The sequence below is a fragment of the Bubalus bubalis genome, chromosome 11, assembly GCF_019923935.1.
Source record: "Bubalus bubalis isolate 160015118507 breed Murrah chromosome 11, NDDB_SH_1, whole genome shotgun sequence".
Classification (NCBI taxonomy): domain Eukaryota; kingdom Metazoa; phylum Chordata; class Mammalia; order Artiodactyla; family Bovidae; genus Bubalus; species Bubalus bubalis.
Genome location: NC_059167.1, coordinates 10,500,991 through 10,528,460, shown reverse-complemented (window position 1 = coordinate 10,528,460; position 27,470 = coordinate 10,500,991). Strand labels below are relative to the sequence as shown.

The 27,470-nt window shown below is 44.8% G+C and overlaps 1 protein-coding gene across 4 annotated transcripts in view; it reads right to left on the bottom strand.

Moving 5' to 3' along the window:
- Nucleotides 1-27,470, bottom strand: part of STON2 (stonin 2) — a 170,703-nt gene that overhangs the window by 91,951 nt on the left and 51,282 nt on the right. For all 4 annotated transcript variants that reach the window (XM_006049560.4, XM_006049558.4, XM_006049559.4 and 1 more), the window contains one exon: nt 5,438-5,632. In XM_006049560.4, the coding sequence (XP_006049622.4) occupies nt 5,438-5,632 (195 nt within the window). The remainder of the gene's footprint in view (nt 1-5,437; nt 5,633-27,470) is intronic.

Genomic DNA, 27,470 nt, shown 5'->3' with positions numbered 1-27,470 from the left:
CCTGGGATTTTCCAGGCAAGAACACTGGAGTGGGTTACCATTTCCTTCTCCAATGCACGAAAGTGAAAAGTGAAAGTGAAGTCACGCAGTTGTGTCCGACTCTTTGCGACCTCATGGACTGCAGCCTACCAGGCTCCTCCGTCCATGGGATTTTCCAGGCAAGAGTACTGGAGTGGGGTGCCATTGCCTTCTCTCTTTACCACTAGGTGTACACAAATACTGTTTGATTCTACTGATTCTACTTATATGAGGTACTTAGAATAGTCACATTCATAGAGTCAGAAAGTACAGGGGTGGGGGGTGGGGAGTTGGTACTTAATGGGGACCGAGTTTCAGGTTAGGAAGATGAAAAATTCAGGAGATGGATGACGCTGAGAGTTGCACAACAATGTGAATGAACTTCATGCCACTGAACTGTACAGTTAAATATGGTTAAAGCAATATGTTTTATATCATGTGACTTCTACCCCCCTGCAAAAAAATTTTTAAAAAGAAGAACATCAAGGATCCTGGGCATCCTAAAAACAGAAATGGGGACAAATTTGTATTTGTTAGTGAAAGAGAAAGGCTTCCCTGATAGCTTCCCTGGTGGCTCAGATGGTAAAGAATCTGCCTGCAATGAGGGAGATTTGGGTTTGATCCCTGGGTTGGGAAAATCCCCTGGAAGAGGGCATGGCAACCCACTCCAGTATTCTGGCCTGGAGAATCCTTGCAAAGAGTTGGACAAGACTGAATGACTTTCACTTTCAATTCAAGATAAAAAGATGTAGTTTGTTTTAAAGTATGTTCTACTGTCCTTTAATGTTGAGGAGACTAATGCTCAAGAGGAATATGAGTTATCACTGATATTTGTAGCTAGGTAAAGAATTTCTAAAATAAGTTAACTCATTTCATCTTCCACACAAAATATATTCAAGGCGAAAAGAAAATCATAAAATACAAATGTGCCTTAGGAATAACCAGAATCGTGGACTTGGCTGATGGCACAGTGGTTAAGAGTTCGCCTGCTAATGCAGGGTCACAGGTTCGATCCACGTGCTGCAAGCGAGCGGAGTCCAGGAGCCACAACAACTGAGCCAGCACTCACAACAGTGAGTGCTCCCCACTCACTGCAACTAGAGAAAGTCTGTGCACAGCAACAAAGACCCAGCGCAGCCAAAAAGAAATATATAATACATCAAAAATTAAAAAAAAAAGAATAACCAGCATCCCCTGTACCCCATCATGCTCAATGATAATCACCGTTTACTGGAACTCTGGGCCCCTGAACCTAGTGTTCTACCAGCGGCAGCAGGATTATGAGAAAGCAGGCAACAGAGAAACATGTTACATCCTGCAAAGAGCCACATGGCCCCTGTGATGTTTTCACATCATCCTTAACCAGTCATTGAAAACAGAAACTTTCTGAGCGTCTAAGAAATGCTTGTCACAAAAAAGTGAACTCTCCAGTCCAAAGCTTTCTACCCATCATAAACATTTGTGTCTGAGAAAAGAAAAAGTCCAAAATCCCTGGGGATATCCTACTGCTCTGGCAAAATTCCACTATGATCAGTTAAATGCAAATAAATCAAGAACATCTGGTCTACATTTATTTTAAAGCCCACAAGGGCTTTAAATACAAAGAATGTTTGGCAAAATGTAGTCTTCAGTCTATTGAATGAGAATTTTAAAAAAGGCCAAAAGGTATAGCAGAGCGTGAGACAAAGGAGAGCGACCTTTGTAAATCCAGAGAAGTTTGTCCAAGTATTTCCTTCTGGTTTCTCTGGATTCCCAACACTTTAGCAATGGCATGTGCTTCCAGCTCAAATCTGTGAATTTATGTATGTTTGGGTTTCTGTACCTTGAGATCTGACCAGGTAACCAGGTAGGCACTATAGGTGAATGGAAGACCAAATTTACTTGAATACATATATAAACATAGGTGTGTGTACATATACATACATTGTTGCTGTTTAGCTGCTCAGTCGTGTCGACTCGTGACCCCATAGCCACCAAGGAAGCCTGGATATACACATATACACACACAAATATAAATTATACATATATGTAGATCCATACGTAAACATATATCATTTCAGAAGGCTTCAAAATCTTTAACAAGCTAATACATGCTATGACTCTATCTTTAATAAGCTAATACATGTTACGACTCTCCGGAGAGTCCAGCGTTCTGGCTTTTCTTCGGCTTCTGCATGGGACACACTTGGGCTTCCCTGGTAGCTCAGATGGTAAAGAATCTGCCTGCAATGCAGGAAGACCCGGGTTCAATCCCTGGGTCGGGAAGATCCCCTTGAGAAGGGAATGGCAGCCCACTCCCGGTGGGCTACGGTCCATGGGGTCTCAAAGGGTCAGACACGACTGAGCAACTAACACACATACGTGGACACACCTGGGAGAAATGCTGGACTCAGATCCACGTGGGATACAGATGTCTGGGATGCAGAGGAGTCTCACCACCTGCAATCCTACTCCTTTCATCCAAGGAGCCGTTCAACAGACAAGGATTAAACACCTGCTGTGTGCTTCACTCAGCATGACACACCTCCGTTTGCACACAGGACTGAGCATTCTAATCGCATGCTAAAACAACGCCTTTCCTGTGCATAAAACAAAACCAAAATGCAGACCCACCACTTAGCAGCAGCTTGTGTGACGGCGAACGTTTCTGTATTCTCTCTTCCCTGGGTTGCCATGGACTTCTGAGGCAGAAGGCTGATTTTTTATTTCTTGGCCCCTCTATTTATCAACTCAGGTAAAACTAGTGGCCTTACAGAGCTACTCTGACTGCTGAAGACAACAGGGTGTGCCTGTCATCTGGCGGAAGGGGACCCTGGGGAGACGGTGTTACTGGGGGATCTGGCCTGTTCTCACCTGTGGCATCTGCACTGGCAAGTCGAACCCCAGAGCAGACATCCACACGGCTCTCCAGCTCTGCCCTCAGCCTGTGATTTAACCAAGGTGAGGGGATTTGGGGAATGTTTGCCTTCCTCCTCCTAATTATCCCCTTGGTGAGAAAATGACAAGAGAGGGGTAGGCTGATCACAGAGTCTCTCTTCCACAATTACAGTGGGAATCAGGGGCTGCCTGGAGACGCTGCCAATCCGCTGCAGAACAGCTGCCCTGGCGGGGCAAGGAAGGGGCAAGGCTTGCTGCGGGGGGTACAGAGCAACAGAGCCAAAGTAAGCTGGCCGGGCCCACCCGGGGCCACCGCGATCCCACTCCACACAGGAGAGGGACCACGAGCATCAGCCTCGCCCCATCCCATTCTCCACTTGTTCACCTCACCCCTCACCCCAAAGCCATTCTTCACCCCCCGACACCTCCTGCATGGTCTAGCGGCTGACCGCTACGAGCTTTGTGCCCTTTGGTTTCTGATGAGGTCTGCCAATGGGAGCACCAGCACAAGTTCGGGGGGGTTATTTCCCTCGTCCTCCCCACTTCACTGAGCCTCTGGCAGGGGTGCTATTCTTGAAACCTATGGGACAGTCCCTGTCTCATGACTCTAAGCTCTCGCTGCCTCTGTAAGCAGTCCTTGCATTAAACTCCCTTCAGATGAACCCCTTTGAGGGCACCATCCACTTCCTGCCAGGACCCCAACCAAAAGACATGGGGGTAGGCCTTCTCCACAAAAAGGTAGATACTGAACACAATTATAAGCTTTGGGGACTGATGAACAACGTTCAGTTCAGCCTAGGACTCTGATCTTCATCATCTGAACCTCTAGGAATGAAAGCAATTTTCACTTAAGAGGAGACTGAAAAAAATCAACCTGAGTCCAGCGATTTTGACTCTTCCTGCAGTGAGGAGCCCACCTCTACTTCTTTTAAGCAACCAGAACCCTGGGGCAGGAGAGAGAGGAAATTATCCTCGATGAGCCTTTATTCTGTGTCAGGCATTGTGTAATTGTTATACATAAACTGTCTCACTTGGACTGAGTAGTAATTTGGCAGAGGTAAGGGCAACCCACTCCAGTGTTCTTGCCTGGAGAATCCCAGGGACAGGGGAGCCTGGTGGGCTGTCGACTCTGGGGTCGCACAGAGTCGGACACGACTGAAGCGACTTAGCAGCAGCAGCAGCAGTACTATTCTTATGGCCATTTTTCCGATGGGGAGACTGAGTCCTAAAGCTATTAAGAATCTTGCCCGAGGTCACAACGGCCGGAGGACGCAAACCTGAGCAGTCTGACTCCAGAGTCTGTGTGCTCTTAGCAAATACACTGCCTGCCTCCTCCTCCTGGGGAAGGCTGGGCCAGGAGATTGGGAGCAAGGAGAAGCGAAGGGAGCCAAGCACAGCCACAGCTTCCGACTTCCCATCCACGAGACATTCCCATCCATGAAATGCTTCCCATGGGGGAGATGGGTGTGTATTCTAGCCGCAGACCAAGAACATCAGTCACAGAGCATCAACCAGAACTGAGAGAGTGTCAGAGCAAACAAAACACAATAAAGAACTGTGGCTTCTTCAGAAAGAGATCATCATAAACCAGGATTCTTTGCAATATTATCCAATACCAAACCAAATCCTGTCTGAACCCTTTAGTCTGCAAGAGGGATCACTCTGTCCACTTGTGGAAACCCCCAGGAGCACACAGCATGACGGCAAATGTTACCCCAAATTTGAAAACGGATCCAGAGACACATTCCCAAAGGACAGCTTTGAGAAGGAGAAACAAATATTGCCAGACATGCTGGGTAAACTCATCCACAGAGAAACCATTAGTACCTCTATTCCTTTCAAAGGAAGGCAATCCCCGGGGCCAAATGGCCTAAACCCTAAGCACAGGCTACGTCCTTCCAACACTGTTGTAAACCCAAGCCACAATCCAGAGTGTAGGGACAGGCCGGCAACCTCTACCTGCAAAGCCAGCAAGCATCCACCTTACACACCTACCGGAAATGCTATAAATGAGAACATGGGATGTTTCAGACTGATGCAGAGCTAGCTCAATATTCAGGCACAAAAGAGTAAACAGAACAACGAAATTATCTGCAGCCTAGACACAGCGTCTGCGGCCCGATTCTCATTCCGCTTCACATAACGTTGACTTTCTTCTCTGCTTAAATCTAACCTCCCTTTGCAGAACAGGGGAGGTGCGTAGGTGGTGGGATGAAAGCTTCAGCCTTGCGCACATCACACACCGTTCAGTTACCCAAGGAGAAAACAAGCTGACAGGGAACTGTGCTTGGACAGAACAGTCAGAAGACAGCCCCTTAAGACAGCATGGCAAATGGTTTCCCAGGTGTGCGAACCTGCCAACCAACCAGCCAGTCTGCACGCGTGTTTTCCCCAACGCAATTCTGAAACACCGAGGGCACTGGCTTTCTCCACTGGATGACTACGCCTGACTTCATTCTGCAAACAAAGCTGGCTGCAGAGATTTGATGAGAGGCAACCAAAAGTGGTTTGCAGAGCCCTCTGGCCCGGGGCTCCCTCTTACCTGTCGAGTCGGCCCCGGAAGCCAGGCCACTCTGCTCCCCAGCACTGACGAGCTGCAGGTCTGTGTACGAGGGGCCAAAACTAGGACTACTGGTGTCTTCAGAATGTGTGGTCCAGCTGCTCTCGGAGGGCAGAGGGCATCTCCCCAGGGAGTCGAAGGACGGGCAGGTCCAGCAGGGCATGGCCAGTGATGTGGCTGGGGACAGACCAAAAGCACACAGGGTAAACAGCTGCACTCTGCTCATCTTTAGCGCTTGTCTGACTTTGATGCTGCTCTGATCCTACAACATCTCAACAACCACACAAGGCAAGGAAGGAGAGGGAGTGTCACTCCTGACACAGACAGGGAAAACTAATTGACCGAGACCCCACCAGCGAGTCAGGATCAAAACTGGTCCTATAACTAAGGTCTCAGGACCCTCAAATAAAAAATTAGCTCTTCAAAGAACATGTGCTATTTTAGGCTCTACTTGTATTTCTTCATCTTCTTTAAAATTTGTCTTGGAGCACAGTTGCTCCACAATGTTGTGTTAGGTTCTGCTACACAGCAAATGAATCGGCCATACATACACATGTATCCCCCTGCTTTTGGATTTCCTTCCCAGTTAGGTCACGGCAGTGCATTAAGTAGAGTTCCTTGTGTTACCCAGTATGTTCCCCTCAGGTATCTATTTCATACATTAGGCTATACTTAGATTTCTAACCTAGGCTGCAGCTTCATTCAGATCCAAAGTGCACGCAGTTTCACCCCTACCCTTGCATTTTCCTCCATTTTTAGTGGCATGCCAACAATCTCAAGAAAACTCACCAACCTGCACTGCAAAATCAGAGCTAGATTGGGTTAAGGGACAGGAACTTGAATATCTATGTGTTCGCCTAGGAATGCGATATGTGTCTGCTTGCCTTGAGTTTGACTGTAACTGGAGTCTGTAGTCTGTTACAAATACAAATTGAGATCTACCAGGGTTGCTGACCTGCCGAACAGTGAAAAATACCTTTGATGGGGAAGTGCACAGGATCTGGCTTTATCTCTGTAACCCTACACACAGAGTTCAGCAAAAACCAGTTTGCAGAGTCCCTTTTTTGAGTTTCCTGATGTTCCTAAGTTGTTTTTGCTCAATTGCCTGTCACATGGCTTCTCCATGGTGTTTCCTGAGAGGCTTATTGCAAGTTTACTGACAAATACTGAAAGCAAGTGCTGAAAAAACTGAGGACAGGGAAGGAAGACTGAAAAATAAAGAAACTCAGCTTAATGTCTTTGACATTCATTGACACTGTTGAATGTATCAACACTTCATTCCTTTTTACTGCTGAGAAGTCTTTCATGGTGTGGATGTACTACAGGTAGTCCCACTATTCATCGGCCAAAGGACACCTGGGCTGTTTCTAGTCCTTGGCTCTTATAAATAAAGGTGCTATGAACATTCATGTACAGATTTTTGTACACACATAAGATTCAATTTCACTGGGATAAACACCCAAGAGTACAATGTCTTAGATATATGGTAACTGCATGTTTAGTTTTATAAGAACCTACCAAACAGTTTTCCAAAGATGCTGGACCATTTTACATTCCCATCAACATACATGAACGTCTCCTTATTTTCTTAACAGGGTCTTTGCACAGCAAAAGTTTTAAAAGTTGTACAAGTCTTTAACCAGCAAGAAAACAATATAGCATCTATAAAAGCAACACAAAATACGAAGCATCTGTAGTAATAAATTTAACAAAAGAGGGGCAAAGCCCCAGAGGAGATACTTGTAAAGTTAAGAGACCACAGAGAAGACCGACATAGATGGAGAGATTCTATATTCATCGATTGAAAGAACTGAGGATGAAAAGATGTTTGTTGTTCTTGTTTTGTTGCTCAGTCGTGTCCAACTCTTTGTGATCCGATGGACTGCAGCCCGCCAGGCTCCTCTGTCCATGGAGTTTTCCAGGCAAGAATATTGGAATGGGTTGCCACTTCTTTCTCCAAGGGATCTTCTCCACCCAGGGATTGAATCTGTGTCTCCTACATTGGCAGGTGGATTCTTTACCACTGAGCCCCCAGGGAAGCCCTTGTAAAAGATGTTAATTCTCCCTAAATTGGATTATAGAATTTTGCACTCTCAATCAAAATCCTAGGATGGCTTTTCTCCCCTCCTAGTAAGCAGAATCACATGATTTAGATATGAATTAAATCAGAATTTTAATAATATAAATGCATTGTAAATACACATTAAAATAAATAAAATGATAGAAATAACATAGAAAAAATGCTACTATAAGAAAAAAATGAAATTAGACTCCGACTTCACACTATACAGAAAAATCAATTCTAAATGGGCTGAATATCAAAGTGTGAAAGCCTACATAAGATGTTCTTTAGAAGGCATATATTGGGTTGGCCAAAAAGATCTATTACAGCTTATGGAAAAATCCAGCAGACGTTTTGGCTAACCAAACAGCTTAATGTGGTCATGATTTCAGAGGTAGTAAAAGATTTTCTTTACCGAGATCAAGAAAACACCAAGCATAAAAGAAAAATAAACAAATTTCATAGCATTAAAATTAAGAACTTCTTTTTATTAAAGTCACATAGCACCCCACTCCAGTACTCTTGCCTGGAAAATCCTATGGATGGAGGAGCCTGGTAGGCTGCAGCCCATGGGGTCGCTATGAGTCAGACACGACTGAGCGACTTCACTTTCACTTTTCACTTTCATGCATTGGAGAAGGAAATGGCAACCCACTCCAGTGTTCTTGCCTGGAGAGTCCCGGGGATGGGGGAGCCTGGTGGGCTGCCGTCTATGGGGTCGCACAGAGTGGGACACGACTGAAGTGACTTAGCAGCAGCAGCAGTAGCAGCAGCACCATAATGAGTAAAAGGGGACTTCCCCAAAGACTCAGCAGGTAAAGAATCTGCCTGCAATGCAGGAGACACAGGAGACTCGGGTTTGATCCCTGAGTCAGGAAAATCCCCTGGAGAAGGAAATGGCAACCCACCCCAGTATTCTTGCCTGGGAAATCCCAGGGACAGAGGAACCTGGCAGGCTACAGTCCATGGGGGTCACAAAACAGTCGAAAACGACTGAGCTACTAAGCACACACAGAGAGTAAAAAGACTACCCACAGGGTGGGAGATAATATCTGCCACACGTTGTGTCCACAAGGAACTCCTAGAAATCAGCAAGAAAAAGGGAAATACCATCAAAAAATACTCTCCAATAGGCATTTTATGAAAGGAAAAAACTAAATGGAAAAAAAAGGAAAAAAAAAAAAAACAAACTCAACCTCATTAGTAATCTACGAAATGCAGATTAAAACCACATGAGCATTCATTGGTCTTCGCCCTTCCCTTCCTCCCTGCCTCCCCGTGACAAAAATAGTGAAACGTGCCTATCCCGGTATAGTCAGGGCAGTGGAGCCAGGGCAGCTTTTCTGTGTGGCTGGTAGGAAAGTAAACTGGAAGCACCGCAGAAAACGGGTTGCTGTTAGAGTCATCTGATCGAGTGGAGGATAAACACACCCTGCAGCACAGCAGTTCTCCTCAGATGTTTTTAAACAAGAGAATCACTTGCACTTGCATGTGTTCACTAGGATAGGAAGGCTCATTGAAAAGGCAAAACGCATGTTCACAGAAACACGTTCCTAATTGCCCCAAAGTAGAATAACTCCAATATCCATCACACAGCACGGGTAAATGAACTGTGGAACATTACTAAGATGGAATGGGCTTCCCTGGTGGCTCAGCTGGTAAAGAATCCGCCGGCAATGCAGGAGACCCCAGTTTAATTCCTGAGTTGGGAAGATCTGCTGGAGAAGGAATAGGTGACCCACTCCAATATTCTTGGGGTTCCCCTATGGCTCAGCTGGTAAAGAATAATGCGGGAGTCCTGGGTTCGATCCCTGGGTTGGGAAGATTCCCTGAAGGAGGGCATGGCAACCCGCTCCAGTATTCTGGCCTGGAGAATTCCATGGACTGTATAGTCCATGGGGTCGCAAAGAGTCGGGCACAACTGAGAGACTTCCACTTTCACTAAGATGGAATACACTGCAATAAACACTATACCTACAGATAATGAAACAGAAAAACCTCATAAATAAAGTGTAAAAGGAGTCGGCCACAGAATAATACATACAGTATTATTCCCCTTACATAAGGTTCACAAACAGATGAAATGCAATTCTATCATTTGAGATGTATGTGTAGGAAAGCTGTTAGGAAAAGTCGAGCAGTTATCACAAAACCCAGGGAGAGGGTGACAGAGGACAGAGGGAAATGGACGTCTAGAAAAAGGATGTCATGATCAGTGGGGAAACAGAGGGCTTCTGAGTGATGCCAGTGTTCTATTTATTAAACTGGGTGGTGGGATGTACTATCATCCTTTGTAATTTAATACACACTTTAAACGTGATCCTTAGTGTTCACTCAGTAGTTAATAAAGCTTATTAAAGCCACATATCAAAAGACTATTCAAGAAAGGAATTTAACTATTCGTATTTTCACATTAGCTCTTCTTTCTTTATTTATGTAGCTGCACCTGGTCTTCGCCGTGGCACGAGGGATCTTTAGTTGCAGCATTTGAACTTTTAGTTGGGGCATGTGGGGTCTAGTTCCCTGACCAGGGATCAAACCCAGCTCCCCTGCATTGGGAGTGTGGAGCCTTAGCCACTGGACCACTAGGGAAGTCCCCAGATATAGCTTCTTTACATTTGTTAGCTAACACTCTCAAATTTCCCTTGAAAGAAAAACTAAGAATAATAAAGCTGAGAGAAGACTCTTGAGAGTCCCCTGGACTGTAAGGAGATCAAACCAGTCAATCCTAAAGGAAATCAACCCTGAATATTCATTGGAAGGACTGATGCGGAAGCTGCAACTCCAATACTTTGGCCACCTGCTGCAAAGAGCCGACTCATTGGAAAAGACCCTGATGCTGGGAAAGATTGAAGGCAGGAAGAGAAGACGCAACAGAGGATGAGATGGCTGGATGGCATCACCGACTCAATGGATATGAATTTGAGCAAACTCCGGGAGATGGTGGAGGACAGAGGAGCCTGGCGTGCTGCAGTCTGTGGGCTCACGAAGAGTCAGACACGACTGAGTGACTGAAGAACAAAAACCAAAGTAGCTGGGAGAGGCGATGTCTCTACATCCTACCATCTGTTCTCATTTGATCTCATACACTTTATTTATCAGCTTAGCAAATTTGGATATATCATGGTATTTAGTTTCTGGATTGAATATCCTCAGGCCACAAGATCAGTTAAACAGTTGAAAGTTCTCAGTCTGGAGTTGACTCTTCTCCCAGAGGAAGACCAGACCTCTGACAGCCAGGCCGGTGAGCAGCAGGTTGCTGTCATCATGATGCTTCACATCTGATCCGCAAGGAATACAGAGAAACAAAGACAGAAATCTGCCTTCTCTCCTTTCCTATGAGGTTGTATGTAAGGACTCTGGGTCTAGACTGCCTGCTGCACACAGCCCTGTAGCCTGGGGCAGGTTACTCAATACATCTGTTCTTCTGTGTTTTCACCTGTAAAATGGAGCAGAAAACAGGGCTCCCCCACCTCATAAACAGATTAGGCTAATACTGATGAAGCACTTGGCAAAATGCTTGGCACAAAGGAAGTACTCCAAAAGGGTGGTTAGTCGCTCAGTCTTGTCTGACTCTTTGTGACCCCATGGACTGCAGCCTGCCAGGCTCCTCTGTCCACGGAATTCTCGAGGCAAGAATACTAGAGTGGGTTGCCATTCCCTTCTCCAGGAGATCTTCCACACCCAGGGACTGAACCCTGGTCTCTTGCATTGCAGGCAGATTCTTTACTGTCTGAGCCACCAGGGAAGCCCCAAACAGGGTTAAGTGGTAGTTGCTACTTCCAGACATAAACTTATATCCAAATCTACTTGAAATCTTGACTGACATCTCTACAAGTTGGAAACTAAGTTCCTCTTCTCCCTTCCACACCAGCTCCCTCTCCCTTTCTGATGTTCAGAAGGACACCTTGATTCTTCTCACCTTTGGTCCCTCACAGATTCTGTTAATGCTACCTTCAAAGGACACTTGGAATCCAATTACTTCCCACTGTCTCCAAGCTACCACCCCAATCCCAGACCCCATCCTCTCCGCGGTCATCCCAGTGGCTGTCCTTGGTCTCCCCACTTCCACATTTACCCTCCTCCTCAGTCTGTTCTCCACATAAGAGCCCCCCAGTGTGAAAAGAATCACCTGTGTGTGCAAGCCTAGGCTGCTCACATCTCACCTCAGGTGCAACCCCTGCCCCCCTCCCCACACACACAGCTTTCCTCCTCGCCCACAGTCAAGGTCCACGTCCTCACTGTGCCCTTAAAAACCTAAGCCATCTGAGACCCCACAATTTCCTGACTCGCTGCCTTCTCAAACTTCTCCCCCATTCATTCCACTTGAATCACACAACATGAACAGGGCCACCTCCCCAGGGTCCCATCGCTTGTTGCTCCTTCCTCCTAGAAGACTCCTTCCCCAGTTTCTGCAAGGCTCAGGCCTCACTTCCCTCAAGTCTTCATGCCAAAGCTACTGCTCAGAGTAGCTCCCGGACCTTCTGTAAGTTTCACATCCTCTCTCACCCAGCTCCCTTTCTTTGCCTCGTTTTTCTCCTCTTCCCACTGAACACGTTATCTGACACACATTCATCTACTTCTTGATCCAGTTTCTGCTGTGGCTTCCCCCAGCAGAATGGATCAGGCAGGACTTCCTGCTGTATCCCCAGTGCCTTGAATAGTGACTGGCCCAAAGTGGGGGCCCAAAGCTCCATTGGTTGAATAAATAATAAACAAGTTGTCAGGGCTTCCTTGATGGCTCAGCAGGTAAAGAATCTGCCTTGCAATGCAGGAAATGCAGGAGAGGCGGGTTCGATCCCTGGGTGAGGAACATTCCCTGGAGAAGGGAATGGCAACCCACTTCAGTATTTTTGCCTGGGAAATCCCATGGACAGAGGAGCCTGTGGGCTACAGTTCATGGGGTCCAAAAAAGTCAGACACGACTGAACAGGGCACAACAATAAGTTATCAGCTAAAACAATTCATACAGCAAATACTCCTCTCTTTTTATCCCCTGGGATCCTGAGCAGACTGAAATTTCAAATACTTATACACACTTTGATGTCATGTCCTTTATTTATACCTTAATGCTTACTCAGTTCAGTTCAGCAGCTTAGTGGTGTCTGACTCTTTGGAACTCCATGGGCTGCAGCGCACCAGGCCTCCCTGTCCATCACCAACTCCCCGAGTTTACCCAAACTCATATCCATTGAGTCGGTGATGCCATCCAACCATCTCATCCTCTGTCGTCCCCTTCTCCTCCTGCCTTCAGTCTTTCCCAGCATCAGGGTCTTTTCCAATGAGTCTGTTCTTCACATCAGGTGGCCAAAGTGTTGGAGTTTCATCTTCAACATCAGTCCTTCCAATGAACAACCAGGACTGATTTCCTTTAGGATGGACTGGTTGGATCTCCTTGCAGTCCAAGGGACTCTCAAGAGTCTTCTCCAACACCACAGTTCAAAAGCATCAATTCTTTGGTGCTCAGCTTTCTTCATAGTCCAAATCTCACATCCATACATGACTACTGGAAAAACCATAGCCTTGACTAGATGGACCTTTGTTGGCAAAGTAATGTCTCTGCTTTTTAATACGCTCTCTAGGTTGGTCACAGCTTTTTTCTTCCAAGGAGCAAGCATCTTTTAATTTCATGGCTGTAATCACCATCTGCAGTGATTTGGGAGCCCCCCAAAATAAAGTCTGTCACTGTTTCCATTGTTTCCCCATTTATTTGCCATGAAGTGATGGGATCAGATGCCATGTTCTTAGTTTTCTGAATGTTGAGTCTTAAGCCAGCTTTTAAACTCTCCTCTTTCATTTTCATCAGAGGCTCATTAGTTCCTCTTCGAATTCTGCCATAAAGGTGGTGTTATCTGCATATATGAGGTTACTGATATTTCTTCCAGGAATCTTGATTCCAGCTTGTGCTTCATTCAGCCTGGCATTTCGCATGATGTAGTCTTCATATAACTTAAATAAGCAGGGTGACAATATACAGCCTTGATGTACTCCTTTTCCTATTTGGAACCAGTCTGTTGTTCCATGTCCAGTTCTAACTGTTGCTTCTTAATCTGCATACAGATTTCTCAGGAGGCAGGTGAGGTGGTCTGGTATTCCCATCTCTTGAAGAATTTTCCACAGTTTATTGTGATCCACACAGTCAAAGGCTTTAGTGTAGTCAATAAAGCAGAAGTAGATGTTTTTCTGGAATTCTCTTGATTTTTCTATGATCCAATGGATGTTGGCAATTTGATCACTGGTTCCTCTGCCTTTCCTAAAACCAGCTTGAAAATTCATGGTTCACATACTGTTGAAGCCTGGCTTGGAGAATTTTGAGCATTACTCTGCTACCATGTGAGATGAGTGCAATTGTGTGGTAGTTTGAGCATTCTTTGGCATTGCCTTTCTTTGGAATTGGAATGAAGACTCACCTTTTCCAGTCCTGTGGACACTGCTGGGTTTTCCAAATTTGCTGGCATATTGAGTGCAGCACTTTCACAGCATCATCTTTTAGGATTTGAAATAACTCAACTGGAATTCCATCACCTCCACTAGCTTTGTTTGTAGTGATGCTTCCTAAGGCCCATTTGACTTCACATTCCAGGATGTCTGGCTCTAGGTGAATGATCACAATATTGTGGTTATCTGGGTCATGAAGATCTTTTTTGTACAGTTCTTCTGTGTATTCTTGCCACCTCTTCTTAGTATCTTCTACTTCTGTTAGGTCCATACCATTTTTGTCCTTTATTGTGCCCATCTGTGCATGAAATATTCCCTTGATATCTCTAATTTTCTTGAAGAGATCTCTAGTCTTTCCCATTCTATTGTTTTCCTCTATTTCTTTGCACTGATCACTGAGGAAGGCTTTCTTATCTCTCCTTGCTATTCTTTGGAACTCTGCATTCAAATGGCTATATCTTTCCTTTTCTCTTTTGCTTTTCATGTCTCTTCTTTCCTCAGCTATTTGTAAGTCCTCATCAGACAACCATTTTGCCTTTTTGCATTGCTTTTTCTCGTGGATGGTCTTGATCCCTGCCTCCTGTACAACGTCACGAACCTCCACCCATAGTTCTTCAGGCACTCTATCAGATCTAATCCCTTGAATCTATTTCTCACTTCTACTGTATAATCATAAGGGATTTCATTTAGGTCATACCTGAAAGGTCTAGTGGTTTTCCCTACTTTCTTCAATTTCAATCTGAATTTGGCAATAAGGAGTTCATGATCTGAGCCACAGTCAGCTCCCAGTCTTGTTTTTGCTGACTGTATGGAGCTTCTCCACCTTTGGCTGCAAAGAATATAATCAATCTGATTTCAGTATTGACCATCTGGTGAAGTCCATGTGTAGACTCTTCTCTTGTGTTGTTGGAAGAGGGTGTTTGCTATGACCAGTGTGTTCTCTTAGCAAAATTCTGTTAGCTTTTGCCCTGCTTCATTTTGTACTCCAAGGCCAAATTTGCCAGTTACTCCAGGTATCTCTTGACTTCCTACTTTTACATGCCAGTCCCCTATAATGAAAAGGGCATCTTTTTTGGGTGTTAGTTCTAGAAGGTCCTATAGGTCTTCATAGAACTGTTAAACTTCAGCTTCTTCAGCATTACTGGTCAGGGCATAGACTTGGATTACCATAATATTGAATGGTTTGCCTTGTAAATGAATAGAGATAATTCTGTTGTCTTTGAGATTACACCCAAGTACTGTATTTCAGACTCTTCTGTTGACTATAAGGGCTACTCCATTTCTTCTAAGGCATTCCTGCCCACAGTAGTAGATATAATGGTCATCTGAGTTAAATTCACCCATTCCAGTCCATTTTAGTTCACTGATTCCTAAAATGTCAATGTTCACTCTTTCCATCTCCTGTTTGACCACTTCCAATTTGCCTTGATTCATGGACCTAACATTCCAGGTTCCTATGCAATATTGCTCTTTACAGCATCGGACTTTACTTCCATCACCAGTCACATCCACAGCTGGGCATTGTTTTTGCTTTGGCTCCATCTCTTCATTCTTTCTGGAGTTATTTCTCCACTGATCTCCAGTAGCATATTGGGCACCTACTGACCTGGGGAGTTCATCTTTCAGTGTCCTATCTTTTTGCCTTTTCATACTGTTCATGGGGTTCTCAAGGCAAGAATACTGAAGTGGTTTGCCATTCCCTTCTCCAGTGGACCACATTCTGTCAGACCTCTCCACCATGACCTGCCCATCTTGGGTGGCCCCACACGGCATGGCTTAGTTTCATTGAGTTAGACAAGGCCGTGGTGCATGTGATCAGTTTCTAGAACTGCCATAAGAAGTTACCACAGACTTCACTGCTTAAACAACAGGAATCAGTTTCTCTCACATTGTTCTGGAGGCAAGAAGTCAGCAAAACTGGTTCCTTCTGTGTGCTGGGGGGGAAGACTGTTCCAGACCTCTCTCTTCAACTTGTAGATGGTCATCTTCTCTTTGCATCTCTTCAGATGACAAACCCCTCACTTAGGTGCATGTCTCCAAATTTCCCCTTTCCATTAAGGCACCTTTTCCCCCTTTCATCTGATATTCCTTGTCCTGGGTTGCGTTCTCTGGAAGCAGCTGCTGAGAAGGTATTAAATGTTTGATATGTGTCTTAGAGAGTAATACCTTCTGGAATGTTTTTTTCTGCTCATCATCCTCTGAGATTTGAAGGCGGCCTGGGCAGAGATGCCAGGTCAGGAGAGCCAAGGTTACCCCTGCTAGAGTCTTCCACTTTCTGCTTCTAGTTAGATGTTCACTAACTAAGGCTAAATGATTTCTCCAATGTTGTAAACACGGTCATCCATGAATACAAAATAGATCTCATTTAACTCTTCATTTGTGGCTTTCACAGCTTGCGATACAAAGCAGCGGCCCCAGGACGGGTTCAGAGAAGCTTTGGCTCACCCCAGAAGGCTTCATGGGAAATAGACTGCTGGACTGTTAGGTAATCTCAGCTTGGGGAGAAGAGGGACTGTGTCCAACTTTCTTATAATTGCATTCCCAGCACCTAAATATGCTTTGCATGAATGAACTGGTTAATTGATGCATGCTTGGGCAGCTGATTGTGTTCTGTGTCCCAGACTGAGGGTGAGGGTGAGATGGGTCACACGGCCCCCTGGGTGAGCTAGCATATTCTCTGGAAGAGGAGAACATCAGGGGTTTAATACAGTATGTACATGTTATGCTAGGTGTATATGTAATATGTGTGTATGTGCATAAATGTCAGTGTATATGTTTTATGTATGTATGTAAATGTATATTACTATGTGTATGAGTACATGTTATCTGTATATGCTATGTCTGTGGATCTATGTGTACGTGTGTGGTAGGTGGATACACCTACTGAGTGCACAACAGTGGGAAAGCAAACAATTGATTATAACAAAGCAAAACAAAAAAATTACTTTCCTGTGATTTACCGAAGAGGCCATAGTTCAAGTTCTACCTAACAGCTCATTACCCACATAAACAAGAGTCCTTTTGCAGAAGATTTCATGTCCAGCTTTTACCTTTTCCTTCATTTATCCAATAAATACAAAGAAGGCACCTACTAAGTTCCATGGACCATGTTCTGGGATAAAGAGTAAATGAGACAAAGTCCCTTTTCTCTAGTGGGGAAGACAGACAATAAACACATAAGCATGCAGCCTAATTTCAGGTAGAGACATTTAAGGGCCTTCCCAGGTGGTCCAGGGGTTAAGAGTCCGCCTGCCAAGGCAGGGGACATGGGTTTGATCCCTGGTCTGGGAAGTTCCCTCATGCTCTGGGGCAACTAAGCCCGTGTGCCGCAACCATTGCGGCCCGCGGCCTTGAGCTGGTCTCCACAGCACGAGGGACCACCGAAAGAGAAGCCCGCAGGCCGCAACCAGAGAAAGCCCGGCACGACTACAGGGCACGGCCAATTAAAGGAACAAATACAGACTTACAGAAAGGCAAACGAGGGCCTCACTTTGATATTTGGCAAAACTAATACAGTTATGTAAAGTTTAAAAATAAAATAAAATTAAAAAAAAAAATTAAAAACCAAAAAAAAAACCAAAAAAAAACAAAGGATGAAGAAGCAGAGAGCAGCTGGAGGGCAGTGGTGCTGAGCAGAGCTCGGAGAGAACTTTGAGAGAGAGCCTCAAAGGCTGAGGGGGCCGGCAGGAGCGGAGAGGCACTCAGGGAGCAGCGGGAGAGGCGACAACCAGAGCAGAGTGGAGTCCTGTGGGGACGGGCAGGCCCTGAGGGAGGCGGGCTCGGTTAATAAAATTCATTCCTGAGAGCATCCTGAGTCTGAGGTGGTCCCGTAAGGTCATGAATTACCTTTACAAGCAGAGAAGAACCATGCAGGGTATTAAAAGAAAGCGAGACCAGGAGCGGAAATACACGCAAGCCTTGCGGGGCTCCTGGCCTCCACAGTCACCAAACGGCTGGGATCTTATCCCACCCCCGCCCACCATTCTCCCCCAGCAGCCAGAGTGAACAACCTCACAGAATCTAACCGCTGGGCTCCTCTTCTTCAGGACTCTCAGCTGCCTCCCTCTTACATGGCTGACATCATCTCTGGTCCTCCCCCAAACAAGTGGGTCTTTCTCTGGTCAGACAGTTAGCTTCCCTCTGCACCCCCAGACACAATGGGAAGGCCTCAGTCCAAGCTCTGAGGGAAGACATTTGAAGGACAGGGGAAACAAAGGTTCCGGAAATCAAGGTTTTTTTTTTTTTTTCCATGTTTGAAATTATGCATATCCTGCAGGATCCGCATAATGGGTCCAATTCAGCCTCGTGGCCTTGGCCTTGCCACAAAATCGCTGTGTCCCTAGAACAAGGTCAGTGCACAACACGATGAGTGAACAGGAAGCCTCCTGCGGATAATAGCGCCTTAATTTTTTTTTTTTTTTAATTTCGGGGATGAACTTTGCTCTTTCAACTTGGCTGCATGCATTTGCAAATGTATTCTAAGCACACCCACACACTTGAAAATGCACATTGGCCTTGTCTCTGAGACAATCTGTGTAACAATTTTAGGTGACAGCGAAGCTGACGACTACATTCCTCCTGGTGTGGTACAATTTAGAAGTCTGAGGAGGCAAAACATTAAGTTAGGAAAATTCTGTGCAACTGGCCCACTTCAGAAACACTACTGCTAAAGCACAACACGGGAATAAAACACACCCGGTGTAGATCCATTTTCAAAAATATTTCTTTGAGAGAAAAACATAAAGATTCAATTTTGATTTGAACAAATCCATCAGAATCTTTTTTTTTTTTTTTAAAAAGCACTTTGGTTCCTCTCATGGTTTAACGGAATATCTATGCATTTACTTCAGAGTTCAGCAAATGTGTTTTCAGTTAAGTCCTTTTTTTGACATTTTTTACCATGTAATTCAGACTGATCACACAGCATTTTCAAACCGGAACAATATTTCCAACGTGTGAACAGTATGCCTATGCTAATTTAAGTCCAAAGTGTAAGTGTTCCAATGGGCTTCCCTTGTGGCTCATCTGGTGAGGAATCTGGCTGCAATGTGGGAGGCCTGGGTTCAATCCCTGGGTTGGGAAGATCCCCTGGAGAAGGGAAAGGCTACCCACTCCAGTATTCTGGCCTGGAGAATTCCATGGACTGTATAGTCCATGGGATAGCAAAGAGTCAGACACGACTGAGTGACTTTCACTTTACCTTAAAGTGTTCGACATTCAGTTCAGTTCAGTCACCCCAGTCGGTGTGACTCTTTGCAACGCCATGGACTGCACACCAGGCTTCCCTGTCCATCACCAACTCCCAGAGCTTGCTCAAACTCATGTCCATTGAGTCGGTGATGCCATCCAACCATCTCATCCTCTGTAGTCCCCTTATCCTCCCACTTTCAGTCTTTCCCAGCATCAGGGTCTTTTCCAATGAGTCAGTTCTTCGCCTCAGGTGGCCAAAGTATCGGAGTTTCAGCTTCAACATCAGTCCTTCCAGTAAATATTCAGGACTGATTACCTTTAGGATGGACTGGTTGGATTTCCTTGCAGTCCAAGGGACCCGCCACAGTCTTCTCCAACACCACAGTTCAAAAGCACCAATTCTTTTGCATTCAGCTTTATTTATGGTCCAACTCTCACATCCAAACATGACTACTGGACATTAATTGTTCTAATAAAAAATCTAAAGAGAATATTTTGAAAGTGAAAGAGGAGAGTGAAAAAGTTGGCTTAAAGCTCAACATTCAGAAAACTAAGATCATGGCATCCAGTCCCATCACTTCATGGCAAATAGATGGGGAAACAGTAGCTGACTTTATTTTGGGGGGCTCCAAAATCATTGCAGATGGTGACTGCAGCCATGAAATTAAAAGACACTTATTCCCTGGAAGAAAAGTTATGACCAACCTAGACAGCATATTAAAAAGCAGAGACATTACTTTGCCAGCGAAGGTCCGTCTAGTCAAGGCTATGGTTTTTCCAGTAGTCATGTATGGATGTGAGAGTTGGACTATAAAGAAAGCTGAGCACCAAAGAACTGATGCTTCTGAACTGTGGTGTTGGAGAAGACTCTTGAGATTCCCTTGGAGATCCAACCAGCAGTCCATCCTAAAGGAGATCAGTCCTGGGTGTTCATTGGAAGGACTGATGTTGAAGCTGAAACTCCAATACTTTGGCCACCTGATGCCAAGAGCTAACTCATTGGAAAAGACTCTGATGCTGGGAAAGATTGAGGGCAGGAGGAGAAGGGGACAACAGAGGATGAGATGGTTGGATGGCATCACCAACTCAATGGACATGAGTTTGAGTAAGCTCTGGGAGTTGGTGATAGACAGGGAGGCCTGGCGTGCTGCAGTCCATGGGGTTGCAAAGAGTCAGACACAACTGAGTGACTGAACTGAACTGAAAGAGAATATTTGGGCTTCCCAGGTGGCCCAGTGGTAAAGAAGTGAAGTGAAAGTCACTCACTCGTTTCTGAGTCTTTGCAACTCCATGGATTATACAGTCCATGGAATTCTCTAGGCCAGAATACTGCAGTGGGTAGCCTTTCCCCTCTCCAGGGGATCTTCCCAACCTAGGGACCAAACCCAGGTCTTCTGCATTGCAGGTAGATTCTTTACCAGCTGAGCCACAAGGGACGCCAAAGAATCCCCCTGCAAAGCAGAAGATGCGGGAGACTCGGGTTCATTGCCTGGGTCAGAAAGATCCCCTGGAAGAGAAAATGATAACCCACTCCAGTGTTCTTGCCTGGATAACCCTGTGAGACAGAGGAGCCTGGTGGGCTACAGTCCATGTGGTCACAAAGAGTAGGACACAACTGAGAACACACTCACACACACACACATACACAGACACATGTACACAAAGAGAATATGTATCAACATGGCTTGAGCCAAACTGATCTTAAGTCAGATATGTGAATTTCACATTGGCCTTCACCAAATTTCAGGGGTTTTAACAGAGGAAACAACTTGTACAAAAGATTCAAGAGGCATGATTTTATATGCCCTTTCATTCCTAGCATCATCAGGTCCAAGGAACTGGTGCCCGTTCTCTTTCCTATATATGTGTTTTTAGAAAGGCTCCATATTTTATCCATATTTTTCTGAAAAAGATCACATAGCCCCTTTTTCCCAGACCAACCATAATGGCACTTCACATTCTGCCCTAGTTGATGTCCAAAAGAAAGTCGTCTCCTTGATGGATTTAAGCATTTCTGGACGTGTTTTTCCTTCTAGCTGTTGCTCCTAGTTATTCAGGCACCCTTGGTATGCATCAGTGGTCGGTGAACAATAAATTAAGTAGCCAGGTCACCAGGGTGGGGACAAACCACCCTCTGGCTCCTCTAAGTCCCCAGTGCAGCTTCTGGCATTTAAATGCCACAAAAATAAGAGATTTACCATTACTGACAGTCTCTTTGTCCCTTCCTTTCCCTGCCTACAGCCTCCTGCATTTTAATGAAGGCAAATTGCACATTCTCCTGCCAGGCTAAAATCCAATGCCCTCTTGGCTTTATTCTTAGGTGGCACTGCTTAAAAGAGAAATTCTTTTGTGGGGTTTTGGGAGGGTTTTTTTGTTTGTTTGTTTGTTTTCATCTCTCAGGAAAACTGTGGAGGAGCTGAGGAGTAGGGACTGAGGGAGGGGAAAGAGTGTCCCAGGGAACATTTCTCTCCCTACGGACTCCCCTGTGATTGCTTCTTTCCCAGCTTCTCTTTGCAAGCCAGGATGTTAAGGTAAGGGACAAGCTGGTGGAGTAAAGCTCCATTTTTTTGCTTCCAGGAATCCAGGCACTCATCAGTCCTCCTCTGTCACCCCCCACCCCACCCCCCCACCTATTTCTCTGAGGCCAAGATCATCCTTTTTCTTATAAAAGGATATTAGTAGAGAGGCTACATGGGACGAGTCCAAGACACACATTTTTCCATTTTTTCCTGACACAAAGACAGCGGATTGGAAAGTGCTAGGCATTTGCTAGAAGCAAATAGAACAGATGTAAAGGAATAAAATGAGAATAAACTGAGAAACTACAATCTCATTACAGGTAAGAGTCGGTTTCCATGGGTGATGCTTATGTGACTGGGAAGAGGGCTGAAGTCAAAAAATCAGTTTCTATGGAAACTTTGTTCTTGTGGAACGTCACACCCTGCCTGCATGCATGGGGCTGTAAACTTTGGAGGTAAAGCATTGTGGCTACCACAGAACATGTGCTTAATAAATGGCCTGCCCTATTAGAGCTGCTCCCCTAGACCAGCTTGACTCACTTAGCCTGCCTCCACCTAGAGAGGAGGGGTGTAGATGTATACTTATGGACGCTTGCTCCTTGGGAGAAAAGCTATGACCAACCTAGACAGCTTATTAAAAAGCAGAGATAGAGATCACTTTGCTAACAAAGGTCCATATAATCAAAGCTATGGTTTTTCTAGTAGTCACGTATGGATGTGAGAGTTGGACCATAAAGGAGGCTGAGCGCTGAAGAATTGATGCTTTTGAACTGTGGTGTTGGAAAAGACTCTTGAGAGTCCCTTGGACTGCAAGGAGATCCAACCAGTCCATCCTAAAGGAAATCAGTCCTGGGTGTTCATTGGAAGGACTGTCCCTGAAGCTGAAGATCCAATATTTTGGCCACCTCATGTGAAGAGCCAACTCCTCAGAAAAGGTGCTGGAAAAGATTGAAGGCAGGAGGAGGAAAGAGGGAAGAGGATGAGACAGTTAGATAGGACCACCTATCTGGAGATAATGGAGAGGAGGAGAGAGGAGCCTGGCCTGCTGTGGCCCATGGGGTTGCAAACAGTCAGACACGACTGGGCGACTGAACAACAACGTGGCTGATTCACAATGTTGACCAGCACAAACACAACCCTGCAAGCAATTATATTCCAATAAATAAAAGAAAAAGCAAGAAAGTTAAACAAGAGATTCTTTAAGTTAAAAAAAAAAAAAAGTGGAGGGAGGGAAAGAAAGAGGGGAAATATTTTAGAAACTTGGTATTTAAAGTAACCATGGCTGTTGCACCAAAAACCTGGTGTGTTCAAATAGCAGAAAGTTGTTCTCTCATAGCTCCAGAAGCTAGGAGACTGAACTCTGAATCACTGGGCCAAAGTTAAGATGTCAACAGAGCAAGGCTTCCTCCAGAGGCTCGAGGAGAGAATCTGTTCCTTGTGTCTTCCAGCATCTGGTGGCCACTGGCATTCCTGGGCTACGGCCTCCTCACTCCAGTTCTCAGGGCCAGCATCTTCAAATCCCTTTCTGTTCTGCCTTCACACTGCCTTCTCTATGTGAGCAACATCTCCCCCATGTCCCTCTTATTTATGTATGATTATACTGCGGACCCACCCAGATAATCCAGCATGATTTCCTTATCTCAAAATCTTTAGCTTAATCCATGAGCAAAAATCCCTTCTACAAATAAGACAAGGTTCACAGGTGCCAGGGCTTAGGACCTGATGGCTTTAGGGCCCACTGTTCAGGCTATCACAGCAGGAAATCTCAGTATTACCCAAAGAACAGAGCCAGCAGCAGCGACTACAAGAAGTCTTGGTCTGTTTCTATCATGGTGAAGATACTTGCTGTAAAACCCGGCACCACTGTCGTGTAATGCCTGCAGTTAATGTATGTGATGTTGCTGACATAGCACAAGTACCAGAACCTTTTGGATTCAAATTAAAACCTGAGTTGCTCAACAGCCTCCAGGATGGAAGCTGGGGAGATGTCTGCATTATCTGTGTTGAGTGCAGTGAAGCCTCACTTCTCCTGCAGGTCCCCTGACCTGAGCTCTACCAACCCCTCACTCTTCCTTACTGTTAAACACAGCCTATGTGAGGAAACCCATGAAGGAGCTGGTTTAGTCGGTGAGGCTAGTTGAGGTAACAGGGATGTACCCGGCAATCCTTTACTTGGTAGGTTCCTTGATGGGCAAGAGAGTCAAGAGAGGGCTCCTGGATTTTTTTTACTTTTTGTTGGAATATACTTGCTTTACAATGTTGTGTTAGCTTCTGCTGTGCAGCAAAGTGAATCATCCATCCATATATATATCAGTTCAGTTGCTCAGTCATGTCCGACTCTTTGTAACCCCATGGACTGCAGCACACCAGGCCTCCCTGTCCATCACCAACTCCCAGAGCCTACTCAAACTCATGTCCATTGAGTTGGTGATGCCATCCAACCATCTCATCCTCTGTCGTCCCCTTCTCTTCCCACCTCAATTTTTCCCAGCATCAGGGTCTTTTCAGGTATGGTAGTGATGGTGATTTAGTCACTAAGTCGTGTCCAACTCTTGCGAGCTCATGGACTGTAGCCCGCCAGGCTCCTCTGTCCATGGGATTTTCCAGGCAAGAATACTGGAGTGGGTTGTCATTTCATTCTCCAGGGGATCTTCCCGACCCAGGAATCGAACCCAGGTCTCTTGCATTGCAAGCAGGCAGATTCTTTACCAACTGAGCTATGAGGGAAGCCCTCATACATTCCCAGTGTATACACATATCCCCTCTTTTATAGAATTCCTTCCCATTGAGGTCATCACAGAGCACTAAGCAGAGTTTCCTATGCGGAGGCTCTCATTAGCTACCTATTTTATACATAGTAGTATATGTATATGTCAATCCCAATCTCCCAGTCCATTCCACCTCCCCTTCCCCCACTTTGGTATCCATAAACTTGTTCTCTACATCTCTAGTTCTGCTTTGCAAATAAGTTCATCTGTATCATGTTTCTAGATTCCACATATAAGCAATATTATACATTTGCTTTTCTCTTTCTGACTCACTTCACTCTGTGTGATAGACTCTAGGTCCGTCCATGTCTCTGCAAATGACCCAATGTCATTCCTTTTCGTGGCTGAGTGATGTTCATGGCAGCACTATGTGCAATATAGCCAGGACACAGAACCAACCTAAATGTCCACCAACAGAGGAATGGATGAAGAACATGTGGTACATCTATTCAAGGGTCCTTGGATTTATTACCATTTTCTTTGCCGCCCCGCAGCTCTGCACAGTCCTCCAGGGTACTTGGGTCCCTGAGTTAGAAACACGGGCTGAGGCAGGCCTGACCCTACATGTCCAGCCTCACAGCTGCTGGGAAACCAGCTGATAAGACTCTTTCTGCAGAGGAGAGTCCCACCTCCACAGAGCTCAGTTAAATGTTCATCCATGGAAACAGATGGAATTAGTAATGAATGTCTGAGCCAATGTTCTCAGGCCAAAATTATGCTTTCAACACATTTCAAAGTTGTCATTTCTTGATTCGTTCTCTAGTAACATCAATAAATCCCCTGTCCTTAGTACAATGCAAGGCTGGCAAGGGTGAGGCAAGGGAGGCACTCACTGTGGGTGCAAAATTTAAAAGAGAACTTAAATAATTCAGTAATTAAATAATATTTTAAATGCAACATTTAAAAAATATAGACTCAGCCAACTGCAGCCTATAGGCTAGCTATCTATTTCTGTACGCAGAATTTTACTGGAAAAAGAGCTAGGATTAGGGTGGAGTATGGCAGTCATCCAGGTTTTAGTTGGATTTTGTCTTTAGTCTTTAAAATGCTGATATTTTGTTCATTAAGGAATTTTTTTGCATTGTCTTTTACTTTTGCAAATAATTTTGGCTTTTAAATTTATTTTTTTAATCACAACATTTTCAAGCCTAATTTTTTCAAGATAGCTATTTTTCTTAAGACAACCATTATATCTTGATACAGAGCACAAATATTTTATATGTATTTCCCAATTTATCACAGAGAATAATAAAAAGATGTACTTACGAATCCAGATTCAATAAAATTAGTCTTTACCACTTTGCCAAGGATATTAATGAAATTAACTTTATTTTTTACTATATGTACACAGTAGCCATAAGTTTATTTGCCATTACTTTTATACTATTAATGCAAATGCCAATATAATAAAAAAGGCAAAAAGCATCTTAGACTTCTTATGAAAATATTTTTGATCCTACACATCCCTTGATAGGATCTTAGGAAAACCCAGAGATCTACAGATCACACTTTGAAAACTGCTGACTTAAAGGATAAGGTTTTAATGATTTAAAGTTAAAACCATTAAAGGTCAAAACCATTATCAATAACGAGCTAAGGCCCTCAGTCAGATGGGGGCAACATAATTATGACTAACTCCAAATAGCTTTGCAGAAACAAGCCGTGAAGAGTTAAAGTAAATTGATCCATCTGTCCTATAACCAGTTCTGAGCAATTGGGAAATCTTTAAAGTTCAAGGTATGGACAAGATGTGAAAGAATCTGAATGCTTTGAAAATAATCAGTGATCAAGCCAGCAGGGCCATTTTAGGCAGCCGAGCAGAGAAAACTGCCCACCGCCTTCGTTTCTCACCTCCGCTGTCTCCTGGGAATGAGGCAGCAAAGGAAACTATCTCAGTAGCAGGAAGATCGAGGCAAATATACCACACAGGGCACCCCTAGGCTGTTCAAAGGTTCTGGAGCCAGTCTGCCTGGTGGGAAACCTCTCTCTTGCCACTTCCTAGCATATAACTGTAGGCATATTCCCAAACCACTATCTGTTCCAGTCTCCTCATGGGTATTCAGTTCAGTTCAGTTCAGTCGCTCAGTTGCGTCTGACTCTTTGCGACCCCATGACTTGCAGCACGCCAGGCCTCCCTGTTCATCACCAACTCCCGGAGTTCACTCAAACTCATGTCCATCGAGTCAGTGATGCCATCCAGCCATCCCATCCTCTGTCATCCCCTTCTCCTCCTGCCCCCAATCCCTCCCAGCATCACGGTCTTTTCCAGTGAGTCAACTCTTTGCATGAGGTGGCCAAAGTACTGGAGTTTCAGCTTTAGCATCATTCCTTCCAAAGAATACCCAGGGCTGATCTCCTTTAGAATGGACTGGTTGGATCTCCTTGCAGTCCAAGGGACTCTCAAGAGTCTTCTCCAACACCACAGTTCAAAAGCATCAATTCTTCGGCACTCAGCTTTCTTCACAGTCCAACTCTCACATCCATACATGACCACTGGAAAAACCATAGCCTCGACTAGACGGACCTTTATTACAAATATAATATTAAATACCTTCCTCCTATGACTCTTGTAAAGAGCTCATGAGATGATGTAGAAAAGCACTGAGCACAGTGCCCAAAAGAGTAAATATTTAGTAAATGTAACATTAAAAACAAACCTACTAGGACTTCCCTGGCAGGCCAGTGCCTGGGACTTCACCTTCCAACACAGGGGGTTTGGGTGTGATCCCTGGTTGGGGGACTAAGATCCCACAGGCCTCATGGCCCAAAAAAGCAAACGTAAAACATAAGCAATACTGTAACAAACTCAACAAAGACATTTAAAATGGTCCACATCAGAAAAAAAAAAAACCAACAACTTAAAAAAAAAAACCTTCTGTACCAATTCATTGTCCTGTGTTCAGTAACTTTTCCCTACTGGCACAAATGCTCAGCCCATTGTCTTACTGGTGTTAGGTGTTCTGTAAAGGTTAAATCCTCCTTCCAGCCAGGTTGGGAAGCCTGTCTGGACCTGTCATTTATTTCATCCATGCTGCTTT